Here is a 22,928-nt window from a genome sequence, read left to right on the forward strand (position 1 = left end):
AATTTATGATGCGAAAGGGCGATAATCCTGCCACCCATATTATACCCACAGATATGCGTTCTACATGTGCTGCCGTCGGTCAGAATGCAGAACCTCGACACATATCCACGGATATCTCGGGCCTAGTACCCTCACATTCCCAGTTGCTAGCAAGCTTCTGAGATCTCTTGCTTTAATCATCTTAACTAATGGCCATCTTTCGAGCTCTCATTGTCGATCAAACATATCAAGCACCGATGACCTTTTGGAGACACAAGGAAATATATCGTCCTTACAGATTGTAGGAGACGGCGGGTCTTTGTGGGTCACTAAAAAGACGCTAACCACCATTCGTATTCGTCCCAACTGACTATATTTCAGTCTCCGAGATCCCTATATAGTACTCGGATTTAATGGCAAGGCACTTAGCCCTAACACCGAAACAACGACGAGCCCCCGCGGCCGCAAAAAACGAGTGCATCAATTGCTACTCTGATTCGAGAATGTCATTAGCATTACGGGGTTTCAATGGTGTGTCAACAGCAGCAAACCGCTCTCCCAGAACCGGGCTTTGAGGACATATCGGGCTTAAAGAAAGATGAAGACTTCGTCTACAAATACGTCACAAGCAACCGTTCAACTATAAACCTGCGGTTGTATACCTCTTGTCTTCATCTTCATTAACATTTCACCTTCTATCATTCTTCCTTTCCACATATTTCGCCTGCACAGGTTGAATCGTCTACCCACCATGCCCGGACAACATAAAGCTGCCATTCTTTCCCAGCAGGGCGGTCCCTTGTCTTTGGGCGAGCGTCCCACCCCCGAGCCTGGCCCAAACGATGTTCTCATCCAAGTCAAGGCCGTTGCCTTGAACCCCTGCGACCATTCACAGCGTGACAATAACATTCCTCCGGTGCCTATCTACCCGGCCATCATCGGATGCGACACTGCTGGTTTAGTCGCCAAGCTGGGCTCGAATGTCACTACGATCCCTGGTCCAGGAAGCCGAGTGATTGCCTTTGCCTCATCATTCTGCCAGAACGGCTCCCCTGACCATGGATCCTTCCAACAGTACACGTTGGCACCATCCGAAGCTGTCATCCCGCTTCCAGAGAATCTCTCCTTTGAGGAGGGCGCGGTCTTCCCCCTGGCCGTCTTGACGGCCTTGACAGCCTGGACCACAATCGGCATCCCTCTCGACACCAGATACAACCCCGCGGACAAACAAGCGGTCCTGATCTGGGGCGCATCGAGCAGTGTGGGCACGTTTGCCGTGCAATCGGCCAAGACACTCGGCTTCACGATCTACGCCACCGCCAGTCCCAAGCACCATGACCTCGTCAAGAAACTCGGAGCCCATGCGGTTTTCGATTACCAAACAAGCGATGTCGTCTCCCAGATCGTCAGTGCCGTGAAGAAGGATGGGGCCCAGCTGCACACTGCACACTGTGTTGTCGATGGAGCTCTGCAGCCAACGCTGGACATTCTCAAGGAGACCAAGGGCGATACACAAGCCAAGGTTGTACACTCAGCTTTGCTTCCAGAAGGTCACCCTACCCTCGACAACACGCAGATCACTTTCAACTTCCCATCGATGGACGAGACTGTGAGGAGCAAGCACATGCACGAGGTCTTCAATGGTTGGCTGAGGACTGGTCTGCAGTCCGGTGAAGTAATCCCCAGCCCTTCTATCCAGATTGAGGGCGGCGGTTTGGGCGGAGTACACGCAGCACTGGACAAGCTCAAGGGTGGTGTCAGTGGCACGAAGATTGTTGTGCCAATCTAGATGCTCTTGTATCAGATCTTTGTCAATGATGGTTAGACTACCCAGGTATCTTTGGTCAATAGTGACACTCGAGCTCTGCAAGATAAGAGGCCAAGTTACAATTTGAAGAAAATGTATTATTTGAGCATAGCATACTGGAAAGTTGTGCAAAGGGGGAAAAGAGACAATAGAATGGTAACGGGCGTAAAGAGAATCAAGGAGAAATAAAGGAAAGCAGATGATGACGCCGGGTTGAAAGGGACAAGTACAGGAACAAGAAAAAGAAAAGGCACAGGCGAATCCTGTCGCAGCATGTCTAAAGCCAAATTCCATGCGTCCATGAAGAAGATCGAAATTACTCGGCCAACGGCAGACTCCACCAGCCTCAGTCGAGTAAAGACGAAAGAATCAAAACAAAAAAAAAAAAAAAAAAAAACCGAGACGACTAGATGGGACAGAGTACCGAGTGTATTTCTCGGGTCGATAACGGCGAGCAAATTCATAACTTGATCAAGCGACTGTGAAGCCATAAGGAGCTATAGTGGCACCGCGTGGTCGAATAACACCAGGACGTGCAAACCCTGGATTTCTTAGAAGATAGGTATCCAGGGACACAACGGTGTATTGAAGACAGAAACGGTCTTGTGTTTAGCAATTGCATGCGCCAGCGCCCTGGGTCCCGGGGGCTTCGGGTCGCAGGTCGACACCTGGTCGAGGTGTCGTCCGGAGGTTCCGAGGGCCGGCTTGGTCAAGAGGTAGTTTCTTGGCGATGGCGGTGAACAGTTCACGCACGTTTGTCGAGGATTTGGCGGACGTTTCAAAGAAAAGAAGACCAGCCTCCCGAGCATAGGCTTCGGCATCAGCTGTGGGAATTGCCCGCTTATCGGGACTTTCGGTGACCAGGTCGAGCTTGTTGCCTGCCAGGGCAATCACAATGTTCTCATTTGCTTGGCGCTGAAGCTCTTTCACCCACGACTTTGCCTTATCCAGCGACGACTAATCATTCAAAGTGGTCAGTCTTGGATTCATGAATATAATGAGAGCGTGTTGCAGGACTTGACCGTACAGCCTGGGTGATGTCATAGACAACCACTGCGCAGTTGGCGTTTCGGTAGTACATAGGAGCCAGCGACTTGTATCTCTCCTGGCCAGCAGTATCCCATATTTCAAACTTGACTGTAGTGCTCTCGTCGAGGGAGATGGTCTGGGTCAAGAAAGCGGCGCCGATTGTCGACTCCCGATAGTCATCGAATTGATCCTGAACCGACCGGTCAGCATCGTCGGTGCCCCTGATATCATCTTCGCGGTCCTCGATATCGGGCGACACATGCGATCATCGGCAACTCACTTTAACGAATCGCAATACCAGCGAGCTCTAAAAATAAAAGAAAAAAGTGTTCAAGTCAGCGACCGGCAGAGAGGGTAGCAAGCCAGATCCCGAACCTTTCCCACAGCGGACTCTCCTGAATAATAGAACCAGAAGACATTAGCAAACTGTTGTCTATACTTCAAACAACCAGAACGATTCGGGAGTAGCTCACCGAGCAAAACGAGTTTAAACTGGGCGAATCTCACGCCGGGGCGAGCTCCTGCTTGTCGGGACGCCATGGCCACTCAGGGGACCGAGATGATTCCGGGGGTGCAAATAGAAACAAAGAATGTCAAAATAAGCAGCGGTGATCAAGGCCTCAAGGGGACCTAGGAAAGCAAGGAAGATGGATGGGGGTGAAGATCAGGCTAAGAGGCAGGCAGACGGGAATAGATGACGGAAGGCCCAGCCACATGAGCAGCGGGGCGGTGTGGCGGTACCCAGTACTGACCAAGTGGCCCGGGGCGCCTACCCTGGCCCGGTATTGTGTACCTTCCCGCGGTTCGCAGTCGATCATGTGTTCCTGATTTCCCCTTGAAGAAAAATAATTAAAAAGAGCGATGTGCTGATCTCCTTTTCTACATCCTCCTTCCCCATATCTTCGACTTTCTGGCCTCGGGTCACCATGGCTCCCCCTATCCTCCCGTTTCGGGATATCAATCTGCACGCCTCCCCCTCCCACTATGCCTTTACCTCGCCCTCCTCGCCCCAGGCGCCGACGCTCGTGGTGGACCGGCCAACTGGCGATTTGCGCCTAAACGATGGTCCCCTCTCAGGTGCCAGGCGCATCTCCAGCATTGCTGGAATCCTGGGCATCGTCAAGCTCAAGCTGGGTACTTGCGACCGCGAATTCAAAGCGATAAGAACGTACTGACACGTGTGAATAGACAAATACATCATTATCATCACCAAGGCTCAACCCATGGGACGCTTGCGCGGTCATATGGTGTATAAAGTCGCCGCGACCGAGTTCCTCCCCCTGCGCGAACGCCCGCTCCACGACACGGACGAAGATACGTACCTCGCGCTGGTGAAAGATCTCCTCCGAACCGGGCCCATGTACTTCTCCTACTCTCTCGACCTCACCAACAGCTTTCAACGGCAATCGCAGGGTGCGCCCAACCTTCCGATGTGGAAGGGAGCTGACGACCGATTCTTCTGGAACCGCTTCATTCAGTCGGACTTAATTGACTTCAGCCTGGGGGAACATGACACGAGTGGTATTCGCTATGGCCCGCAGCCGGGGGTGGATCCGTATATCCTCCCGGTGATGTTCGGCATGCTACGAATTACCACCGCCCGAGTCAAATCCAGCTCGTTCACGTTCGCGCTCGTTACTCGACGATCCAGACATCGCGGTGGAACGCGATACTTCTCCCGGGGCATAGACGACGAAGGACACGTCTCGAACTACAACGAAACCGAGCAGATTGTGATTCTGAATGATGCGACTGGGGGTCTGTCGGGCTTTGCGGGAGGACAGTCCATGACCAACGGCAAGGCTAGCCAGGACCTCCAGGTTTATTCTTTCGTCCAAACTCGAGGTAGTGTGCCAGTGTTCTGGGCCGAAGTCAATAACCTCCAGTACACGCCGAAGCTCCAAGTCCGAAGTGTCGAAACGGCCGTCGACGCCGCCCGCAAGCATTTTACTGAGCAGATCCGCCTGTATGGAGAGAACTACATGGTCAATCTTGTGAACCAGAAAGGCAGGGAGGAACGCGTCAAAAAGGCGTACGAGCAGCTGGTTCGCACACTAGTCACCTCTTCCTCCGAAAGCACCGAGGCTGATGAGACGACCCCCGAGAAGATGCATGTCTTGGAACCGGGTTTCAAACAGAAAGAGATGGATCGTTTACACTATGTGTACTTCGATTTCCACAACGAGACGAAGGGTCTCAAATGGCATCGCGCAGAACTGCTGATGGGTCGCTTGAACGACGGGCTGGCCCAGGGCGGCTATTTCCGCGGAGTAGAACACCCCGGGGCCCCTGGTGGGCAATTAGATATTCGGTCAACGCAGGGAAGCGTGGTCCGCACCAACTGCATGGATTGTCTCGACCGGACAAACGTGGTGCAGAGTATGCTTGGGCGCTGGGCAGTCACGCGGCAACTCATGGATGCTGGGATCCTTCGCCCGGGCGAAACGGCCAGTGATGACCGGGAGTTCGAAGATCTATTCCGCAACATCTGGGCCGACAATGCGGATGTCGTCTCCAAGTCCTACTCTGGCACCGGTGCTCTGAAGACCGACTTTACTCGGACGGGCAAGCGTACGCGAGTGGGGATGCTGCAGGATTTGAGCAACTCCATCACTCGATACGTGCGCAACAACTTCATGGATGGTCCCCGACAAGATGGGTTCGACGTGTTTCTGGGAACTTACCTCCCTTCGGACTCGACATCGCCCCATGTTCAAACGATGTTGGACCGACGCCCTCTTGTCGTTCAAGCGATACCTTACATACTCGCGGCCAGCGTGTTCATGGTTTTCATCGCCACTCTCACAAGACAGGCGCCCGATTCTACGCCCTGGCCGCTTCGTCTGTTCGTGGTTTTCTGGTTCGTCATTGGTGCCTACTCCTTCCGTTTCATCTACGAACATGGTATGCTCTATGTAAGTTCATCCCTATTCGGTGTGCCCTACAACCTCTCTGTTTTGCTGAACTGACATGATTCAGGTAAACTGGCCAAAACTAAACACGCCCCTGCCTGGTGCCGAGGGTTACCAGGATGCTCTTGTCAAAGCACGGTCTGACCCGGTTATCGGACAGTGGCTCCCGGCTACCAGACACCAGCGCGGTGTCAGCAATGCCCGCCTCGTCTTCCTGGAAGAAGGAAAGACAAGGGTGGAGTAATTTTCTTTTCACCCCTTTCATACTTTTTTTTCCCCTTGGCCTTTTGTCTCCATATTTTGTATACCTCATGGCTGTATGTTTTACTACTCCTATTCCGACGTTTTTACCCGGATGCATTTCCTTCTTTTTTTTTTCTTCTCTTTGTCTCGTACAACATCATCTCGATGCTCTTTCATTCTCCAACCACTTGACCCGTCTTGGGATCGCATATTAAACCTGTGTGCTGCCTTCATGTCTTCATATTGCTCTATTGATCCCCCGACCTCGGTGTTCCTTAAAGAAGTAGATGACTTCCGAAGTGAAAAAGCATTCTCAGTCAATTCAATTGGTCAATAATTATCATTTGTAGTTTCATTAATTCCATGGATATACCTCATCGCAGCTCATTGCATACAGTAAGTAGTGTGAATAGTCCATCACGTGAGCTTCCCGACCCGGCGCGGTTTCCCGAGGGGAGGTGGATGGGCCTCGAGAGAAACGCATTCGCAAAGCTGCTGGGGTTTCTTGTCGCAAATACCCCCGCCTGCTCCATTACATTAGCAGGCAACGGGTCTCCCTTGTCGATGAGAGGGCTTTGGAGGACCATTCGCTGGCAGTTCTGTCCACAGCGCCGAGTTTCTACACACTCGACCGCAATGACTCGAACATACGAGGTATGCGATTCCGGAACTCTGTGGGTGATTTTCTGGTAGGGGGCACAATTTTGCTAACATCCGGCTCTTCCAGGCTGCAATTGCAGCGCTCAATTCGTTACAGACTAATTATGCCATTGTGAAGGAGCTTCGGAAGTCTACGACGAGGGAGGAGATGAACGAGCGCTCTCTGCCGGAGACGGTTGAATGGCTCCGGCGCATTGGGTACAAGGTTCGTTGTGGATGAAGATCACACTGGGCGAACGACGCGTGCTGATTTCGAGGCTATCCAAACCTCTAGCCCTCTGATCTAAACAGACTAAACCCCGTCCATGTCGCCGGGACAAAGGGTAAAGGTTCAACCTCCGCATTCATCTCTACAATCCTTTCGCAGTATACGAAGTCGGACTCCGGTCAATCGACACCCGCGATCCACAAAGTTGGACTTTACACCTCTCCGCATCTTCGGTTTGCTCGGGAGCGCATTAAGATCGATAATGCGCCATTGTCCGAAGAGCATTTCGCTCGATATTTCTTTGAGGTGTGGGATCGGCTTGAGGAGTCTGCCAAAGTGGCGGGGCAAGATCCTACTGCGCCGGGGACCAAGCCTCAATATTTCCGGTACTTGACACTGATGGCATTCCACACATACCTGAGCGAAGGCGTCGACGCCGCGGTAATCGAGTGTGGCATTGGTGGGCAGTACGATTGCACCAATGTAATTGAGCAACCTAGTGTGACTGCAATCACCAGTCTTGGGATTGACCACACGGCGATGTTGGGGACTACAATTGAGCAAATCGCTTGGCACAAAGGAGGTATCATCAAGCCTGGTGTGAGAGCGTTTACTGCCCCCCAAGCTTCGAGTGCGGAGAAGGTGTTGGCCCAGCGGGCTGAAGACAAAGGCACTCGGTTGGACGTGGTGGCTGGCCATCCTGAGCTGTCTGCCGGTAGCAGTCAGGTAAAGCTGGGACTGGCGGGTGACTTCCAGTACACCAATGCCTCTTTAGCTGTCGCAACTGCGGCCGAGTTTCTGAGGAAAGTGGGTGTCGCCAACATTCCGGAGAACATTCTGACCGCGCCCCTTCCTGCGAAAATCAAGACTGGCCTCGAACAAACTCGACTGGGTGGCCGATGCGAGACCCGGTTTGAGAAGTACGTGGCCTGGTATATCGATGGGGGCCACACATTGGAAAGTATCCGGCTGGCCGGGCAGTGGTTTGCCTCTCGAATCCAAGCGGACTCATCATCTAGTGAAGTGGCAACCAAGAAGCCTCGAATCTTGATCTTCAACCAGCAGACTCGTGACAGCACGGCCCTTGCTCGCGCCCTCCACGAGACTCTTGCAACGGCGCTTGGATCCACGACCCCCTTTACACACGCTTTGTTCTGTACGAATATTACGTACAAGCAAGCGGGATACCGGCCCGACCTGGTCAGCATGAATACCAACGCCGATGACGTCGAACTCCTCCGGGTGCAAAAGTCACTGGCGACTGCATGGAATGAGATTGACTCCCGGGCTGACGTGCAAGTTTTCGGCACCGTCGAGGAGGCTGTTGACTTCGCCCGAGACGTGGCCGCGCAGGAGCGCAAGGTCCTCCAGAAGGATGAGGCACCGGTCATGACCTTTGTTACTGGCAGCTTGCATCTGGTGGGCGGGTTTTTGGATGTCGTTGAGACAAAGCCCTACGAAGAGGCTTGAGTCTTTTCCTGATTTCGTTGGACTTGGCAGCCCACAGCTTTACCCCCTTTACTTTATTGTATCAACACTTGCCACTTATTTGGATATAGAGCCGTGGATATAAAGGTATTCTACGGGATTTCAACCATTCTTCGATTCCCATGCATTAATACTGTTGCCGAGGTCCCCTCTCATGCAGACAGCGAAAGCAGATCCAACTACGACAGTAAATAATGGCCACCCTCTGCCAAAATTAGCCAGCTGGATTTTTAGCTGACGGAAAAATAACTTTTGTTTGTATATGTATGTATCCTAAACCTTCTACTTTTTTTTCTTTTGGTGAATTTTTATTATTTTTGAGAAGGCGTTAATAAAAAGAGAAGAAGCCCACTATATCATTACCTTTATAATAGTATTGAACTCTCATATAAAGATAGCAGGTAGGAATACCTACCTTAACATATATATAATTCAAAAGAATAAATATACATACATACATATATATAATAACTAGAAATTTAACTAGAAATTTAATTTGAAAAAAAAAAAGATTACTATGAACTACTATATATACGATACTAAAATACAGTAATATTTACCTCGATATATATATAAGAGCAAGATTTAAGGAAAAGAAACCTAGTTACCTATTTAATTCCTTTTTGTCCTTTTTACTTTCTATATAAATTATCATTAGTAAATTTCAAGGATAAGAAGTAGTAAAAGAAGATTAAAATCAGACCTAGTATCTTTATTTACTCTAGGTAAGCGGTAGCTAAAGCGGTAATGTAATATATGGGCTGACTAATTTTGGCAGAGGGTGGCCGCTATTTACTGCCGTAGATCTAACGACGTACCCCCTGGATAGCGCAGGAGGATAATAGATAGATTCATAGATAAGTGTTAGGATTAATACACCGTGAGCAATTGTGAGCAATTGTTCAAATAGCTTAGAAATTGGAGAAGAAGCCGGGCGAAACAACCCCTCCAGTCTCCACCGATCCGCGCTGGATGCCGTACGTGGGGCCCAACCGAAATCCTCCTCTTCCCCATTCACCCATCCACACTCGCCACGCTCTTCTGGGCCAGCAGTCATGTCGGACCAGAAGGATAGCAAAGGAAAGACCCCTCAGCGCCCCGAGAATGAGTCCGGATCCGCCAGCGGAGACGGCGCGACAGGCTCGGGCAACGGTAAGCTTCTGGCGCGCATAGGAACTAACCCCCCAAGGCCTCATTACTGAACCAAGTGGTCCTAGACAATCGCTCAAATGAGTCGAAAACGGTCCCCAAGAACGTTGCCGAGTCGCTGATTGAAATGAACCCGGCACTGAAGAACGAACTCGTCTCGATGGACAAGGACAAGGCCGCGAATGCGCTGCGAAACATGGATATTTCGCAACTGCTGACCGGCCTGTCGATGGGAGGAAAGAACCAGAAGGATATGGCCTCATACAAGTTCTGGCAGACACAGCCTGTGCCCCGATTCGATGACCAGGCCGCGAAGGCCCCAATTGCCCAGGGTCCTATCAAGATCATCAAGCCCGACGAAGTGTCAAAAACGCCTGACCCGCTGCTGGAGGGGTTTGAGTGGTGCACTCTTGACCTGACAAATGAAACGGAGCTCCGGGAGCTGTATGAGCTGCTGAATAACCATTATGTCGAGGACGACAACGCCATGTTCCGGTTCAGCTACTCGCAGTCGTTCTTGCATTGGTATGATCATATCGTCCGTCTCTATCTGTCAATTCAACTTTGTCGCTAATATATGATGCTCTTCTCAACGTATAGGGCTCTCATGTCTCCCGGGTGGAAGAAAGAATGGCACGTTGGAGTTCGCGCTACCAAGTCGCGCAAGCTGGTCGCCTCGATCTGTGGTGTTCCTACGGAGCTTCGTGTCCGCGGTGAGCGGATCAAGGTGACTGAGATCAACTTCCTGTGTATCCACAAGAAGCTGCGCTCGAAGCGCTTGACGCCTGTCCTCATCAAAGAGATCACTCGGCGCTGCTATGTCAATGGCATCTTCCAGGCAATCTACACCGGCGGTGTGATCCTGCCCACCCCTGTCAGTTCCTGCCGGTACTACCACCGTGCGCTAGACTGGCTGAAGCTGTATGAAGTCGGATTCTCCCCCCTGCCGCATGGATCTACCAAAGCTCGCCAGATCACCAAGAACCACCTGCCCAGCAACACGTCGACACCCGGCCTGCGGGCCATGGAAGTCAAGGATATTGACGCCGTCTATGACCTGCTGGAGCGGTATATGCGGCGATTCGATCTTAACCAAGCGTTTACCCGGGATGAAATCGAGCACTGGCTGGTGTACAAGGAACAGCCCGGTAAGGAGCAGGTGGTCTGGTCGTATGTGGTGGAGGACCCGGAGACGCACAAGATTACCGACTTCGTCTCGTTCTACAATCTCGAGTCGACCGTTATCGACAACCCCAAGCACGAGGCTGTCCGCGCAGCTTATCTTTACTACTATGCGACTGAAACGGCCTTCACCGATAACACTAAGGCTCTCAAGGACCGTCTGCTGGTGCTGATGAACGATGCGCTCATTCTTGCCAAGCAGGTACGGCACTTTGGAAGACTACAGTTCTATATTTTGATTATGCTAATGCCGTTCTTTGCGTTTTCTAGGCTCATTTTGACGTCTTCAATGCTCTCACGCTGCACGACAACCCCCTGTTCCTCGAGCAACTCAAGTTCGGCGCCGGTGACGGCCAGCTCCACTTCTATCTGTACAACTACCGCACGGCACCCGTCCCTGGTGGCATAAACGACAAGAACCTGCCCGACGAGAAGAAGATGGGCGGCGTGGGAATTGTCATGCTTTAAAAAAACTTGCTGCCTGCCCCGTAGATCTGAATGCATAATCGGATACACCGACCACGAATTTCCTTCCCCCTGTACCTTTCTTGCGATAGGTAAAAAGAATCATATAATTCAAACTGCACATACCGTTAATTTGCTTGAGCTCAAGTGTTGTATTGTCCAGTGTTGATGGTTGTAGTGGTGCCTGAGGCATCATCCTGGGGGGGTGTCGTCACCTGAAACATCACCGTCGCTCTCCACCTTGTCGACTCTCGTACGCCTTAGCAAGGTGATTGTGCCTTTTGGGATACCCATTCATCCTGACTTTTATTCCTCGTCAGAAAGCACATACCATTCCGTAGCTCAGCAGCTGGTGCCCCGTGCCAGCAACTGACGATGGGTGCCGGCCAGTCAACTGAATATGCTGGATCATCACCAGGTCAGTTCTACTTCTCCCCTCGGGTGATCCTACATGTCATCCTGGTCATGGACTATGGCTGCAACTATCAGGCTCCATTTGGTTACAAGGCCAAACCATGCTTTTCCGAGACAACTGAGACTCAGCGGGGGCAGGCATTGCCCCCACTCTATCTATGGAACTTGCTAGTGTATCTGACCATGAATAGAGGAATTGAGCTACGTGCTCGCGGACCGTTTCGCTACGACATGTTTCACACCACTGGAGCTGACTCACTTCAAGGACAATTTCTTTTCTCGCGCCGCAAACCAAGGCGGCCTGAGATACTGGAATGAAAAGATCCTGTCAGATTTCTTGGGCATCCCCGATGGCAGCTACTCATCCGCGCATCAGCACCCTTTGGATGCGGGCCCTGTTGTTTTTCGCATGGTCTCGTACCTGGGCGCATTTCCATTTCAAAACACCTTGGCGCCAAGCGTGTTGAATTTCGAGGCTATGGTTAAGGTGGTTGTGCTGCTGACCGAGCGGTATGGGAGGGTGCTGAGACGGGGACGCAAGGACCGCATCAAGTTGCTGTTCGGCAGTCTGGCTGATGTTGGGAGAAAACAACCTGTGCATGCCCCAGACCAAGACACCCAAAAGGGCAATGAGGAACCCGCCGCTCAAGAAGCCGAGGCTGCTGCCGTTCAGTCTCATGCCCCCGGGTTCTCTATTGATGCGCCGGTGAACGACGAGTACGACGAAGACGAGGACGACGATCTTGCTCTGGCGGCATTGGAGTCTCTGGACGCAATTGAAGTCTTTAAACACGATCATCGCGTTGACCGCACGGTCTACGAAACCCGCATTTCTGTTGATACCCTCCGTCGTCTACTCATGCTGCTCCTTGTGATCGCGCCGCTGAAGCCTCTTGAATCCGTGAAAATATACACTTCTGATCTGGATGCCGAGCGGATGGAGGCCATTAAAAAAGAGGCTGACAGCATCCTCGCGGCATTTTCACAAGAGGAGCACGATGGCGGGATTTCTTACCGGTCATTCGCAAGAACGATATATTCGTCTTTAACGTACCTCTTTGATCCGTTGACGCCTTTATTCGAGCATCTTTTGTTCAGCAAGAACCTAGATCTCTCTCAAAAGCGAAAGAGAGGTGCCGTTGCTGAAGAAGAAAATGGCGAGAAAGCCGAAGAGACTCCATCACCAGTGCTCGTCACGCTCCCGGGTAGCTTCGAGTCAAGCATATTAAACTCGACCCTTACTTCTCATCTTTCATTCTTCCTTCCGTCTACCTCTTCTTCACTCAATCTCTTCCGAAGCGGTGTCCGCCTCCACCCGGTGTTCTCTACCACAGCCCACGGTTCATCACTAACCTCTTTCTCCCACCATGTTTTAACCTGGCAATCCGCCACCCTCTTGATTCTTCAAGGTGCACCAGCAAATTCGTCTGGCAACGACCTCGTGACATTGGGCGCCTACATTCCCCAGACCTGGAAGTCCTCTTCCAGTCATAGTACCGCCTCAAACCAGGGCTCGGACTCCCTGCCCTGTCTTTTCCAGCTCTCTCCATCACACCTACTCCTCCCAGGGAACCCATCCCCATCCATCCAAAAGCAATGCAACACCCCCGCAGCATACTTCTCAAACCATTCCGGCATAGCTATCGGCTGCCAGATCCCTCCCCCATCACGCAGCCACCACGCCCACCCCACCCCACACGGCGCCGGAAGCCTTCTAATCGACGTAAACCTCGAGACAGCCGAGTTTCATGCCGCCCCCATCGGTAAAGAAGGGGTCTTCCTACCTCCTGGGACCGCATCCCCGGAAGATACCCCGACCAAGACCCGTCTCGATCTCTATACCCTCGAGATTTGGGGTATAGTCCCTGACCCAGAACTGGCCGCGTCCACAGACCCAAGCTCGACCGCGGTCGAGATGCAACGCGCCAAGTGGGACTTCGAATCCCGCGAGGCTGAACGGCGTCGCAATATCAACCTGAAGGCCGGCGCCGGTGACTCGGCTCAGGAAAGTGCGCGTTGGCTTTTGGAGACGGCAGGTATAATTGGGGACCAGGGGCAGCATTCTGGTGGCAGTGTTTGATTCTCTTTTTCCCCCATGGGTGGGTGCTTGTTAGCTTGGGAGGATTTCTGTTTCTGGTTTCTGTATTGGCGGTGTTCTCGGGGGGGCGAGAGGCTATTTGATATCTTGTTTCAACACTATGAATCATCGACCTAGACACTAATGCACGGATGGCCTGGTAATCAATACTCAAATGCAAAAAGAATAAACCTAGGACCATGGTAAGATTTGATAAAGAATGCCTCAAATGAATAATAATACATTTCGACTGGACCAGCAGTTTTCCAAAAGTCTAGCTGTCTAGTCAGATGAACAAATAGAGTGTGTGTACAAGTACCCTCACACGCCCAACGGCGGGAGCGAGCTCGGCATCCCATAGAAATCAATTAAATCCTCTTCCTCCTCTTCGAGATCGGCGACAAGGTTCTCGACTTCAGACTCATCCTCTGCGAGCCTGGCCCCGCCACGAGAGAAACGACTACGGGTACCGGTCCCGGAAGCAGGGGTACCTTCCGCCTCGAACGCCTCCTGGGCTTCTTCGTGAGGTAGACGCAGAGCCAAGAACCCATCCGGGGCGCGCTCGGCACGGTCCATGACTTCATTCATGTACTTGCGGACCTCGTCTGCAGGCTTGACGACACGAGACAGAGGCTCGAGGATTCGGAGACTGGTGGCGTGGATGCGGAAAGTGACTGGCTGCCAGTACTCTTTCAGAGTTGTCTGGTTGGCAGCAGGGTCGACCGGGGTCGTAGGATTGTTTGGAGTTGCGGGGTCGGGTTTGGGCTTGGGGGTGTCGGATGAAGCTGGTTTCTGGGGCGTGTCGGTGGCAGAGCCAGAAGGGGGAACTTGGTTGGGTGCGGCGAGATCAGTGGATTCTTTGCCCTTCTCCGCCTTGCCCTTTTTCGATTTCGAAGCGCCTTTGCCCTTGCCCCGAGCATTGGCAGTGTCCGATACAGGCTCGATGGGGAATGGCGCGTTTGGGTCGACTTTCCGAACAACTAGAAATGAGGCGAGCACAATGTTCTCGGTAGGGATCCATTCGAGAATTGAATATTCAGGGAACAGATAGCGATCGCCAGATCCCGCATGGCCCGACGTGCTGCTTCCGTAGGGCGTCAAGGGAGATGTGAACTCAAAGACCACAGATTTGTATCCCACACGCGGAGGAGGCGGCGGAGGTCCAGTGGGGCGGTAATAGGATGCTGGTGGCGCATACTGGGGTAGACGAGACTGAATTGGAGTATGACCACCATACTGGGGTTGGGGGTAGGATGGATTGGGCAAACCGGGCCGTGGGCTTGCCTGCGGAACATTGCCTGCTGGTGGCGTGGGCTGTACGACAGGAGCCTGCTGTTGAGACCCCTGGTTGGAACCAGGCGTGCTAACAGGACCAGGCGTCGCGGATGGAGTTGGCACTGCTGGGCGCCCCGGCTCAGAGGGCGTAGCTTGAGCATTGCTTGGCCCTGTGGCGGCTGGTTCTTGCTTGACCGCAGACGGTTCAGTAGACTTCTGAGAGGCGTTGGAAGGCTGGCCTGATTGGGTCTGCGCTGGAGTTTGAGGCTGTGGTTCAGATTGCTTTTTTCCTTGAGCTTTCGGCTCGGCCTGAGTAGCTGGCTGGTGCTTCGAGGGTGTCGATTTGGGTTGCGAGTCCTTAGACGAGGCCTGCGTTTGAGTCGCTGGCTGTGACCGCTGCGAGGTTTGCTCTTGTGGTAGTGGTTTCGCCTCGGTTTCCGGTTTTCGCGCGGGCTCCGACGGCGTTGATTTGTTTTCTGATGCAGGGGTGGCTTGCTGCGGTACAGGCGTCCCGGCTGAAGTTTGTTGGCGTTGTTCTTGCTGCTCTCTTGATTTGATGATTGCATTGAGTTCATCAATATGTGCCTGGAAGGCTCGGAGCTGTTCCTGAGTGGCCTGGCTCGATGCAACAACCCTCATCAACGCCTTGAGCTCTGGGTCTGCAGCTGCTCGGGTAGCCAACATCTGAATCACTGGGTCTGGGCTCGGTTTGGCAGGCTGGCCCGCCGGTGCCTTCTGTGCTTGGGGTGGGCGCTGCCCCGACTGAGGAGAGGGTTGCGGACCACGTTGAGCCGCAGGCGGATGGCCGCCAGGATACCCCTGAGGACGCCCGGGAGGGGCAGGTGAGTACTGAGCAGGTTTTCGTTGTTGGTTGGATGGGGACGGATACGGCTGGTATTGCTGGAAGGTGTTGGGGTGGCCATAGTGCACCATCGGTCGTTGCGGGGGCGCATATTGAATCGAGGGCGGAGCATTAGGGTCCTTGACGGTGTATAGCATGGCATCAAAGAGATGAGGTCCGACGGTGACATCGCAGGGCCCAACTCTCGTCATAGACTCTTTGGGTGGATTATTTTGTGCAATCTGTTCGCGCTTTGTCTTCTTCGGTTTCGTGTAGTATCGAACCAGGATGCCATCGCTGAGCCATTTCTTTTTGGATCTTTCGAGGGAGGCGAGAGCCACTGCACTATGTGAGTTAAACAAGAAAGCGTCAGTTGAGTTAGAATCAGCAGCATGGATGTGATGGTCAAACCTTTCCGCGATGGACTGGTATTCCTGGTCAGACAAGACGGTTGGCTGACGCGCGCGAATGATGGGCAACCCCTCTCCATCTCTAATCTTGGCGGGCAGAGGCGCGTCAACGGGGGGAGGCGGCGGAGACGGGGCGCGAGGAGTTGGTGCTTTCTTCTTTTGAGGTTGAGGCGTGGATGCTTCGGAGACTCGCTTCTTCGCCGCGGGTTCGCGTCCGGCGCGCGGCGGGAGTTTGCGCTTTTCGGCCATCGGATCGATGGATGGTGAGAATGACAGCGACTAGAGAAACAATTTCACGAGGGAATCATTGTCCACGGGGTAGACCGGCGATCGACGGAGAGATGTGGAAGGGAGAAAAGCGTGACGCGATAAAGGCGACGCTTATCGGCAGCGCCTCTTCTCCATGTTTATCCCGCACACCATGGCGCTTCAGCCCATCTTCAAAAAGGCCTACTGGTCGCTGGCAGCTGGCGGTCTGATTTATGTGCTCTTTATTTGCTCGTTGACTTTTCCTCAGGTCCAGCGCTTGTATGTGTTCCTCGAGCTTCGGAAGGGATGTATGTGCAGTGATTGATATGTTGCAGTGCTCTCTACGCCAACAAGATCAACCCCAGCTTCTGGGAAGACTTGGACCATGTCGAGCCATTTGGATTCCTGAGTTGGTATTTTCTGCTATGATTCATGTGCGCTGGTTGACCCGCTCAGGAACCCAGGTGCAGCCATTCAATTTGGCCACCCCGGATAATGAGACGCTCTATGGCTGGCATCTGCTGCCATTGCATCTCTGCCGGCAGCATGAGAAGGAGCTGATGGAGAACCCTCCCTCCGGCCCGGCCGATGATTATACGCAAACTCTTGCTTTTAAGCTCCTGGCCAACGATCCCAATGCCCGAGTTGTCGTGAACTGTATGTAGCAACAAACCCGCTAAATGAGGCCGACTACCAGCGTTGATCCTAATCTCTTAACGCACAAAAGTCCACGGTAACGCGGCTCATCTCGGGTCCGCGCAGCGCCCAGCTGTCTATAACACCATGCTCGGTCTTTCGACGCCGCAAAACCCGGTCCATGTCTTTGCCATTGACTACCGCGGCTTCGGTGTATCGACCGGCTTCCCCACTGAGGAGGGTCTAATCACCGACGGTGTATCGCTCATTAACTTCCTCACCGCAGGTCCCTTGAAGATTCCTCCATCTCGCATCATCATTATGGGACAAAGTCTGGGGACAGCCGTTACAGCAGCAGTGGCCGAGCGGTTCGCATTCGGGTCTTCTGACCCCAAAGCTCTTCAGCCCGCCATTAAGAACGCCGAGCCCTTCGCCGGCGTGATTCTTCTGGCATCTTTCAGCAGTCTTCCCAGTCTCATCGAATCCTATAGTTTCAAGGGAATCACTCCCCCAATGCTATCACCTCTCATGGGATATCCTCGGTTTCAGAGATGGGTCCTCAGCCACATCGTCGATTATTGGGATACAGCTGCAAGGGTAGCGCGTCTGACGGGTGTTCATTCGGCGGGCCCGGATGCTTCCGGCGTGAAGTACACTGACAAGGATCTTGATCTGACAATCATCCACGCTCAGAATGATGTTGAAATCCCCTGGTATGAAGGACGCCTGGTCTGGGTGGCTGCCACAGGAGAGAATATCGAAGGTACCCTCGGCGCCTTGACCTATGAACAGGCCGAGACGGACAGCCCTAGCCAGGTGAAGATTTGGGAAAACAGCGTCGTTAAGAAAGACGGCACCAAGGCCGTGAAGAAAGTCCGCTGGGAACGGGTTCGATATGGAGGTATGTATAGAGCAATATTTTCCCGTCTATTGTGTTATATTGTACTGGTCTGAGAGGCTAACTCGCGAGTGCTCAGGTCACAATAGGGTCGCAACATTCTCTGTTGCTGGATTGGCTGCGCTGCGGGCCTTTGAAGAGTGATTTCCTGCCCGTCATGCCTGTATTTGTACAGCAAGCTTACCCTAGATCTTGAGGAGAGATTGGAAAGATAAGACCTATACAGGAATATACATGGTCTTTCTAACATAGAATCTGTCTAAAACAATGCACCTCTCTGGCTTGTAGACCATTCGAGTGTGGCAAAACCAAGTCAATTTCAAATAATCACTGCAACACTATCCCATGCAGCCTCATCGTGCCCCACGCACATACTAATACAACACGTATAAAGCAATATCAATGCCGTGATTGTGACCGATACTTGGACCCCGTTCTACCCACGGATGACTTGTCACTGGCCCGATCCCACGACCGATACTCTGATCTCTCGCGGCGCGAGTGCCGCGCAGGAGCCCCGCGGGTAGTGATGCGAGAATGGTCCGGCTTGTTTTTCGGCTGGCGATTTTGTTTTTGGTCATCAGACTCGACCTCTAGGCCGGATTGGAGATCGGTAGAGCGGAAGGGGCTGGCGGATCGGGAAGGCATGCTTTCGTCTTTACTTTTGAAGTGTGGAAAATGGGTAAAAGGAGGCTTATGTATGTTATCAAGGTAATATACAAAGACAGGGCATATTTTATGGCATAATAACTAGGCAGCTTCAATCAAGCGTTGCTCTATGTTTTTGGAGAGCGGCGGTGGCACATCGATGGCGAGGATAGGGTTACTTCACGATGAGCGCACCTTGATGCAATATCCAAATATAGGAGCCCAAGTATGTGATACTGTTTAAACACATAGGATGTTCAGTGCGTGAAAATGAATCTTAAAGATATATCCCAAAGGTATAATCATGTCCCACGGGTCGTAATCAATAATCACAAAACTGAAGTTGTGAGGCTGTTCAACCCGTAACCCTGCTCTGATCCTCACTCCCACCCGGCGTGTTCAGAGAATCTCGGCGGTTCTCTTGGTCGTCGTACATGCCAAACAGCCTCCGTAAGCTCTGACCAACAGAAGATGAGCTGCCTTGCTGTCTTTGCTGGCGCCGAGATTGGGGTCGCTCCTGTCGTGATGGGTCTTGTTGCAGGCGCAGTGAAAAGACAGAACTCTCTGACAGCCGGCTCTTGACCGGGAATGCCAAACCATCTGCTAAGGATGGATCTGGGAGTTTGACCCTCTCCCACAATCTTTTCAGTGACCGGCCCCTCCGAAGATAAGAAACATCGTTGTCTTTCCTCCGAGACCCAGAAAACAGCTGTTCTATCGTAGAATCCAGCGGCACAAATTCTTCGCCTGGGTTTTCCAACAACGAGAAGTTGTTGTACGCATCACAGACCATAGTCGGCAGCCTCAGCTTGATTCTGCCCAGATTCCCATGACCCCATGACAGACTCATACTTGCATGCATGCTGTGGGACCGCGGCGGAGGCATCACACACTGGCCATTACCAGGGTATTGAGATCCTGTATGAAAATCCTTGGTATGTCGGTCACATCGATCTATGAACGCACTGAAGTTTGCCGCAAGAGTGACAGAACACAGCGGTAAGAATCCCATCGTCATGTCATCGGAAGTGAGGGCTCTGAGGGAAACCCTAGCACACAGAGCCCAAAGATCAGCATATATGCGACAAACCACGTATAAATCACCACTCTTGAGATCGAATTCGTCTGGTAGGCGATGTTGTGGTTTTAGGTGAAGATACGAGGGATCAATCGACATGACCAGCGAGCCTTCCTGCATGGCCCACGCTTCGTTTCTGTCCAGACGAATGTCTCGGCACAAGCGGAGACGTGTGCAGAGAGTTGCTCTGCTCTGAGAGAAAGGCTTCTCCAGCGAAGCATCACCTTGCCCGATGTCTTTGGGGGGTTGGGGGCATTCTGGTTCTCCTGCGGCACCGGTAGCCTATGAAACCATCAGAAAACGCAAGGGCAAATGCAAGCAGAAACGTACGCCAGGATCTCTTGCAGATGTCATTGTCATAGTTTCTGCTTCATTATCTGTCATGGCCGACGCTGTGTCGCAGAACATCCATGGCTTCGAATCCGATTCACACCCATAATCCACAGTATAAAATACATGCGGTCCATGGCGGAAGGAATGCAGATTCAAGCCAGCATTGCAACTCGGACAAACCACACAAGGTTGCTGGTGGTACACAGAGTCACCTGCGTGCTGGACCGATGGCGATGTAGGAGACGTGGCCAGCGAGCACGAGCGTGGGTACCACACCGGGGGTCTGTGGAAGTACTCGCCATGTCGACGTCTCCTGGAGATAGTGTCTGGAATCGACGAGCACTCGGAGTGAAATTCATCAAATTCGTCCGTGGGTGTCGTGGAATCGCCATCCGACCGTGGTGAAGCCTGCTGATCGAGGGGGTTGGAGTGAAAAGGAAGTATAGCTGGCATGGTAAACTGCACGATAGACTATGACTGGACGAAAATGCAGCCCCTTGGACACATTCCCAAGATCTATTTTTCAGGCGGCCGCATGTGCCTGCCATTGAATTGCTTGGTTTCTACTTCCATGTTTGAAAGACACAACCAAGGAAGGATGTTGACTTGTGGTTTCCACGCCAAAGGGTCCAATACATCGAACGCCTTGAATGCTTGAGAACAACCCTCTATGGATGCAGCTCCCATCGCACAAGCGAGAGCTTCTAGATGAGTCATTTGTGGGATGGCAAAAGCTTCACCATCTCACCTCAACTGAGAACAGAAAGTATTCCATTTGGCGATCCTTCTCTTATTGTGTTAGGGAGTGTAGGGAGTGTTGTGGACTCCATTCCACTTTTACCGGGTCCAAAATCACTCCTTACATTTAGCATGTATCTAATTTCAAGACTTACAAGCAGTTGAAGCTTAATCTTAAAGAAGATTGCCCGGTCCTGGCTTTCGTCTAACGGTGAAAGGTTCAGTCTAGTTGTGGGCGCAGTCAACACCTAAAGTGGCGTGGGTCCGACTGGATATTGAAAACGGCCGGTATATAGTTAGCGCCTCGTAATAACCCACATTCGGGCAAAAAAAAAAATCCCCTTAGAGGATTCCACTGCCTCATCCACAGAGGGGTTGGTTTTTTGTGCTTCACGTCTACTATGAATTTCATTATATGATCCATAATGTTAGGGGCGCTTTATGTTTTCTTAGGAGGATGACGGGGATTTCAACGTAGATTAGTTGGTTCTGGACCATACTTCTTTCTACCTTCATATACGTAACTAGCGGGTCTACATAAGCTTAAAGGGCTTTAGGCCGCCCCTCGTTCCTTTAGTTGACCTAGGGCGGGAGGATTGGAGCGGGAGGTCCCATCAGACGATATTGAAAGAGTACAGCAACGCACGAAATCCATATAAGGTAAATTGAACGAGATTCGGAGGTCTATATATAGCATTGTGTGGTAAAATTTCGAGAGCATTGATATTATATAGATCACCCGATTCACCTGATTCGTCAGTTCGACAAAGAAGTCTCGAAGAGATAAGAGACCCGTATCTAGTGCAATCCTGATATTTTACTCTTTTACATAGTACAGAGTAATCAAGCTACACGTCGAGTTCGTGATATATAGGATTTACCTAGTGATCCAGGGCCTGGGGACCCATATGAAAGCAGCGACTAAAGCAGGAAAGCCCTACTTCTACCTAGGTATATTGGAGGTCCGAGAGTGAGTTGCCTTGGTGACTTCTAGCTTCTGTGCTAGGAAACGATAGATGTCTTGCTATGCAACCAAGACTAGCTACAAGATCCTATCATTCAAAGCACCTTAAAATTACTTGCCATTCTGTAGCTAGTACTTACTACATAGGTAGGTAGGCCCGTGGACCTCGGCCCAGCTGAGTCATCGGCGGAGAGGCGAACCCTCGAAAGCTTTACGATCTCCTTTTGACCGCGACAGCGAACATTTGATGAAGTGTTCCTCTTAGTATTGTGTGACCAAGTACTGCGAACTACTTTGAACCATGGCTGGCCCCCAAATCACCCTTTACCTGGACATTGTCAGCCCCTTTGCATACATCGCATTCCATGCGTTGCAAGTATGTCTCCGACTCTACCTCGGCTTGGGGAACTTTGTCGTGCTCACTACTCCAGACCTCACCCACATTTTCCAAGTGCAGTGTGAATTATGTCCCGATATTCTTGGGCGGATTGATGAATGCATGTGGCAACACTCCCCCGATCAACATCAAGAGTCAGTCAATCATCTGCCAAGACCCCTTTTCTCGCCGCATATATCTCCACCATATGGTTCTGTTGATCCGTCGCTGACACTCTTACAGATAAGAATAAGTGGATTGGCAAGGAAAGACTGCGATGGGCGCGATACTTTTCCGTTCCTATGGCTGAAGGCTTCCCCGAGAACTTCCCGCCACTCACACTCGCAGTCCAGCGTGCTCTGTGTGCCATCTCGAAGAACTCACCAGAGAAACTTGCGCCGACTTTGACGGCACTCTACCGGTCATTCTGGGTTGACGGCAATACGAAGATCGGGCAGCCGGAAGGCTTCACTCCGGTGCTGGAGTCCGTCCTGGGGAAGTCCGAGACGCAGGAGGTTCTGTCTGCGGTAAGTTGACAACACTTGCATGTTGATATTGCCATTTGCCTTGTGGTAAAATATGTCTCACAAAACAACAGATGACTCAACCGGACATCAAGACACTCTTGTCTTCCAACACCGATCGGGCTTTCAAGTCGGGTGCTTTTGGTTTGCCGTGGTTTGAGTGTACCAACTCTGACGGTAAGACGGAGGGCTTCTGGGGAATTGATCATCTGGGTCAAGTGGCCGATTTTCTAGGACTGGATCGCAGCCAGGACAAGGGTTTCAAAGCGTCTCTCTAAATGATGAGAGAATTGAGTTGCAGATATGTAGTCAAGGCCAGATATTGAGAAAGTCATGGAATTCAAC

General features: G+C 51.8%; 11 protein-coding genes across 11 annotated transcripts; 7 read left to right on the plus strand and 4 right to left on the minus strand.

The window, feature by feature from the left end:
* Positions 1–730: 730 nt before the first annotated feature.
* NUU61_005420 (zinc-binding alcohol dehydrogenase family protein) lies at positions 731–1,768 on the plus strand (the record flags this gene model as incomplete). The annotated part of the gene is made up of 1 exon (XM_056656002.1): positions 731–1,768. One exon carries the CDS (start codon positions 731–733, stop codon positions 1,766–1,768), a length of 1,038 nt encoding a protein of 345 aa, XP_056511615.1.
* Positions 1,769–2,395: 627 nt separating this feature from the next.
* On the minus strand, positions 2,396–3,355 carry NUU61_005421 (Rab family GTPase; the record flags this gene model as incomplete). The annotated part of the gene is made up of 3 exons (XM_056656003.1): positions 2,396–2,743; positions 2,814–3,005; positions 3,191–3,355. The coding sequence occupies 3 exons, from the start codon at positions 3,353–3,355 to the stop codon at positions 2,396–2,398; spliced, it is 705 nt and encodes a 234-aa protein (XP_056511616.1).
* Positions 3,356–3,741: 386 nt separating this feature from the next.
* Positions 3,742–5,971, plus strand: NUU61_005422 (putative phosphoinositide phosphatase (Sac1); the record flags this gene model as incomplete). The annotated part of the gene is made up of 3 exons (XM_056656004.1): positions 3,742–3,949; positions 4,004–5,730; positions 5,795–5,971. The coding sequence occupies 3 exons, from the start codon at positions 3,742–3,744 to the stop codon at positions 5,969–5,971; spliced, it is 2,112 nt and encodes a 703-aa protein (XP_056511617.1).
* A 635-nt stretch (positions 5,972–6,606) lies between these two features.
* NUU61_005423 (tetrahydrofolate synthase) lies at positions 6,607–8,308 on the plus strand (the record flags this gene model as incomplete). Its single annotated transcript, XM_056656005.1, has 3 exons — positions 6,607–6,624; positions 6,698–6,835; positions 6,905–8,308. 3 exons carry the CDS (start codon positions 6,607–6,609, stop codon positions 8,306–8,308), a joined length of 1,560 nt encoding a protein of 519 aa, XP_056511618.1.
* Positions 8,309–9,381: 1,073 nt separating this feature from the next.
* On the plus strand, positions 9,382–11,125 carry NUU61_005424 (glycylpeptide N-tetradecanoyltransferase swoF; the record flags this gene model as incomplete). The annotated part of the gene is made up of 4 exons (XM_056656006.1): positions 9,382–9,478; positions 9,544–10,000; positions 10,076–10,859; positions 10,928–11,125. The coding sequence occupies 4 exons, from the start codon at positions 9,382–9,384 to the stop codon at positions 11,123–11,125; spliced, it is 1,536 nt and encodes a 511-aa protein (XP_056511619.1).
* Positions 11,126–11,497: 372 nt separating this feature from the next.
* On the plus strand, positions 11,498–13,616 carry NUU61_005425 (TLD domain-containing protein; the record flags this gene model as incomplete). Its single annotated transcript, XM_056656007.1, has 2 exons — positions 11,498–11,540; positions 11,728–13,616. The coding sequence occupies 2 exons, from the start codon at positions 11,498–11,500 to the stop codon at positions 13,614–13,616; spliced, it is 1,932 nt and encodes a 643-aa protein (XP_056511620.1).
* A 318-nt stretch (positions 13,617–13,934) lies between these two features.
* On the minus strand, positions 13,935–16,388 carry NUU61_005426 (uncharacterized protein; the record flags this gene model as incomplete). The annotated part of the gene is made up of 1 exon (XM_056656008.1): positions 13,935–16,388. The coding sequence occupies one exon, from the start codon at positions 16,386–16,388 to the stop codon at positions 13,935–13,937; it is 2,454 nt and encodes an 817-aa protein (XP_056511621.1).
* Positions 16,389–16,560: 172 nt separating this feature from the next.
* Positions 16,561–18,066, plus strand: NUU61_005427 (alpha/beta hydrolase; the record flags this gene model as incomplete). Its single annotated transcript, XM_056656009.1, has 5 exons — positions 16,561–16,667; positions 16,724–16,797; positions 16,845–17,045; positions 17,116–17,925; positions 18,002–18,066. The coding sequence occupies 5 exons, from the start codon at positions 16,561–16,563 to the stop codon at positions 18,064–18,066; spliced, it is 1,257 nt and encodes a 418-aa protein (XP_056511622.1).
* A 255-nt stretch (positions 18,067–18,321) lies between these two features.
* Positions 18,322–18,570, minus strand: NUU61_005428 (uncharacterized protein; the record flags this gene model as incomplete). The annotated part of the gene is made up of 1 exon (XM_056656010.1): positions 18,322–18,570. The coding sequence occupies one exon, from the start codon at positions 18,568–18,570 to the stop codon at positions 18,322–18,324; it is 249 nt and encodes an 82-aa protein (XP_056511623.1).
* Positions 18,571–18,925: 355 nt separating this feature from the next.
* NUU61_005429 (uncharacterized protein) lies at positions 18,926–20,434 on the minus strand (the record flags this gene model as incomplete). Its single annotated transcript, XM_056656011.1, has 2 exons — positions 18,926–19,930; positions 19,979–20,434. 2 exons carry the CDS (start codon positions 20,432–20,434, stop codon positions 18,926–18,928), a joined length of 1,461 nt encoding a protein of 486 aa, XP_056511624.1.
* A 1,550-nt stretch (positions 20,435–21,984) lies between these two features.
* Positions 21,985–22,861, plus strand: NUU61_005430 (putative 2-hydroxychromene-2-carboxylate isomerase; the record flags this gene model as incomplete). The annotated part of the gene is made up of 4 exons (XM_056656012.1): positions 21,985–22,059; positions 22,115–22,214; positions 22,303–22,586; positions 22,658–22,861. 4 exons carry the CDS (start codon positions 21,985–21,987, stop codon positions 22,859–22,861), a joined length of 663 nt encoding a protein of 220 aa, XP_056511625.1.
* Between the last annotated feature and the right edge of the window lie 67 nt (positions 22,862–22,928).

This window comes from Penicillium alfredii (assembly GCF_028826965.1).
Source record: "Penicillium alfredii strain IBT 34128 chromosome Unknown utg000007l_segment0_segment0, whole genome shotgun sequence".
In the NCBI taxonomy this organism is placed as follows: domain Eukaryota; kingdom Fungi; phylum Ascomycota; class Eurotiomycetes; order Eurotiales; family Aspergillaceae; genus Penicillium; species Penicillium alfredii.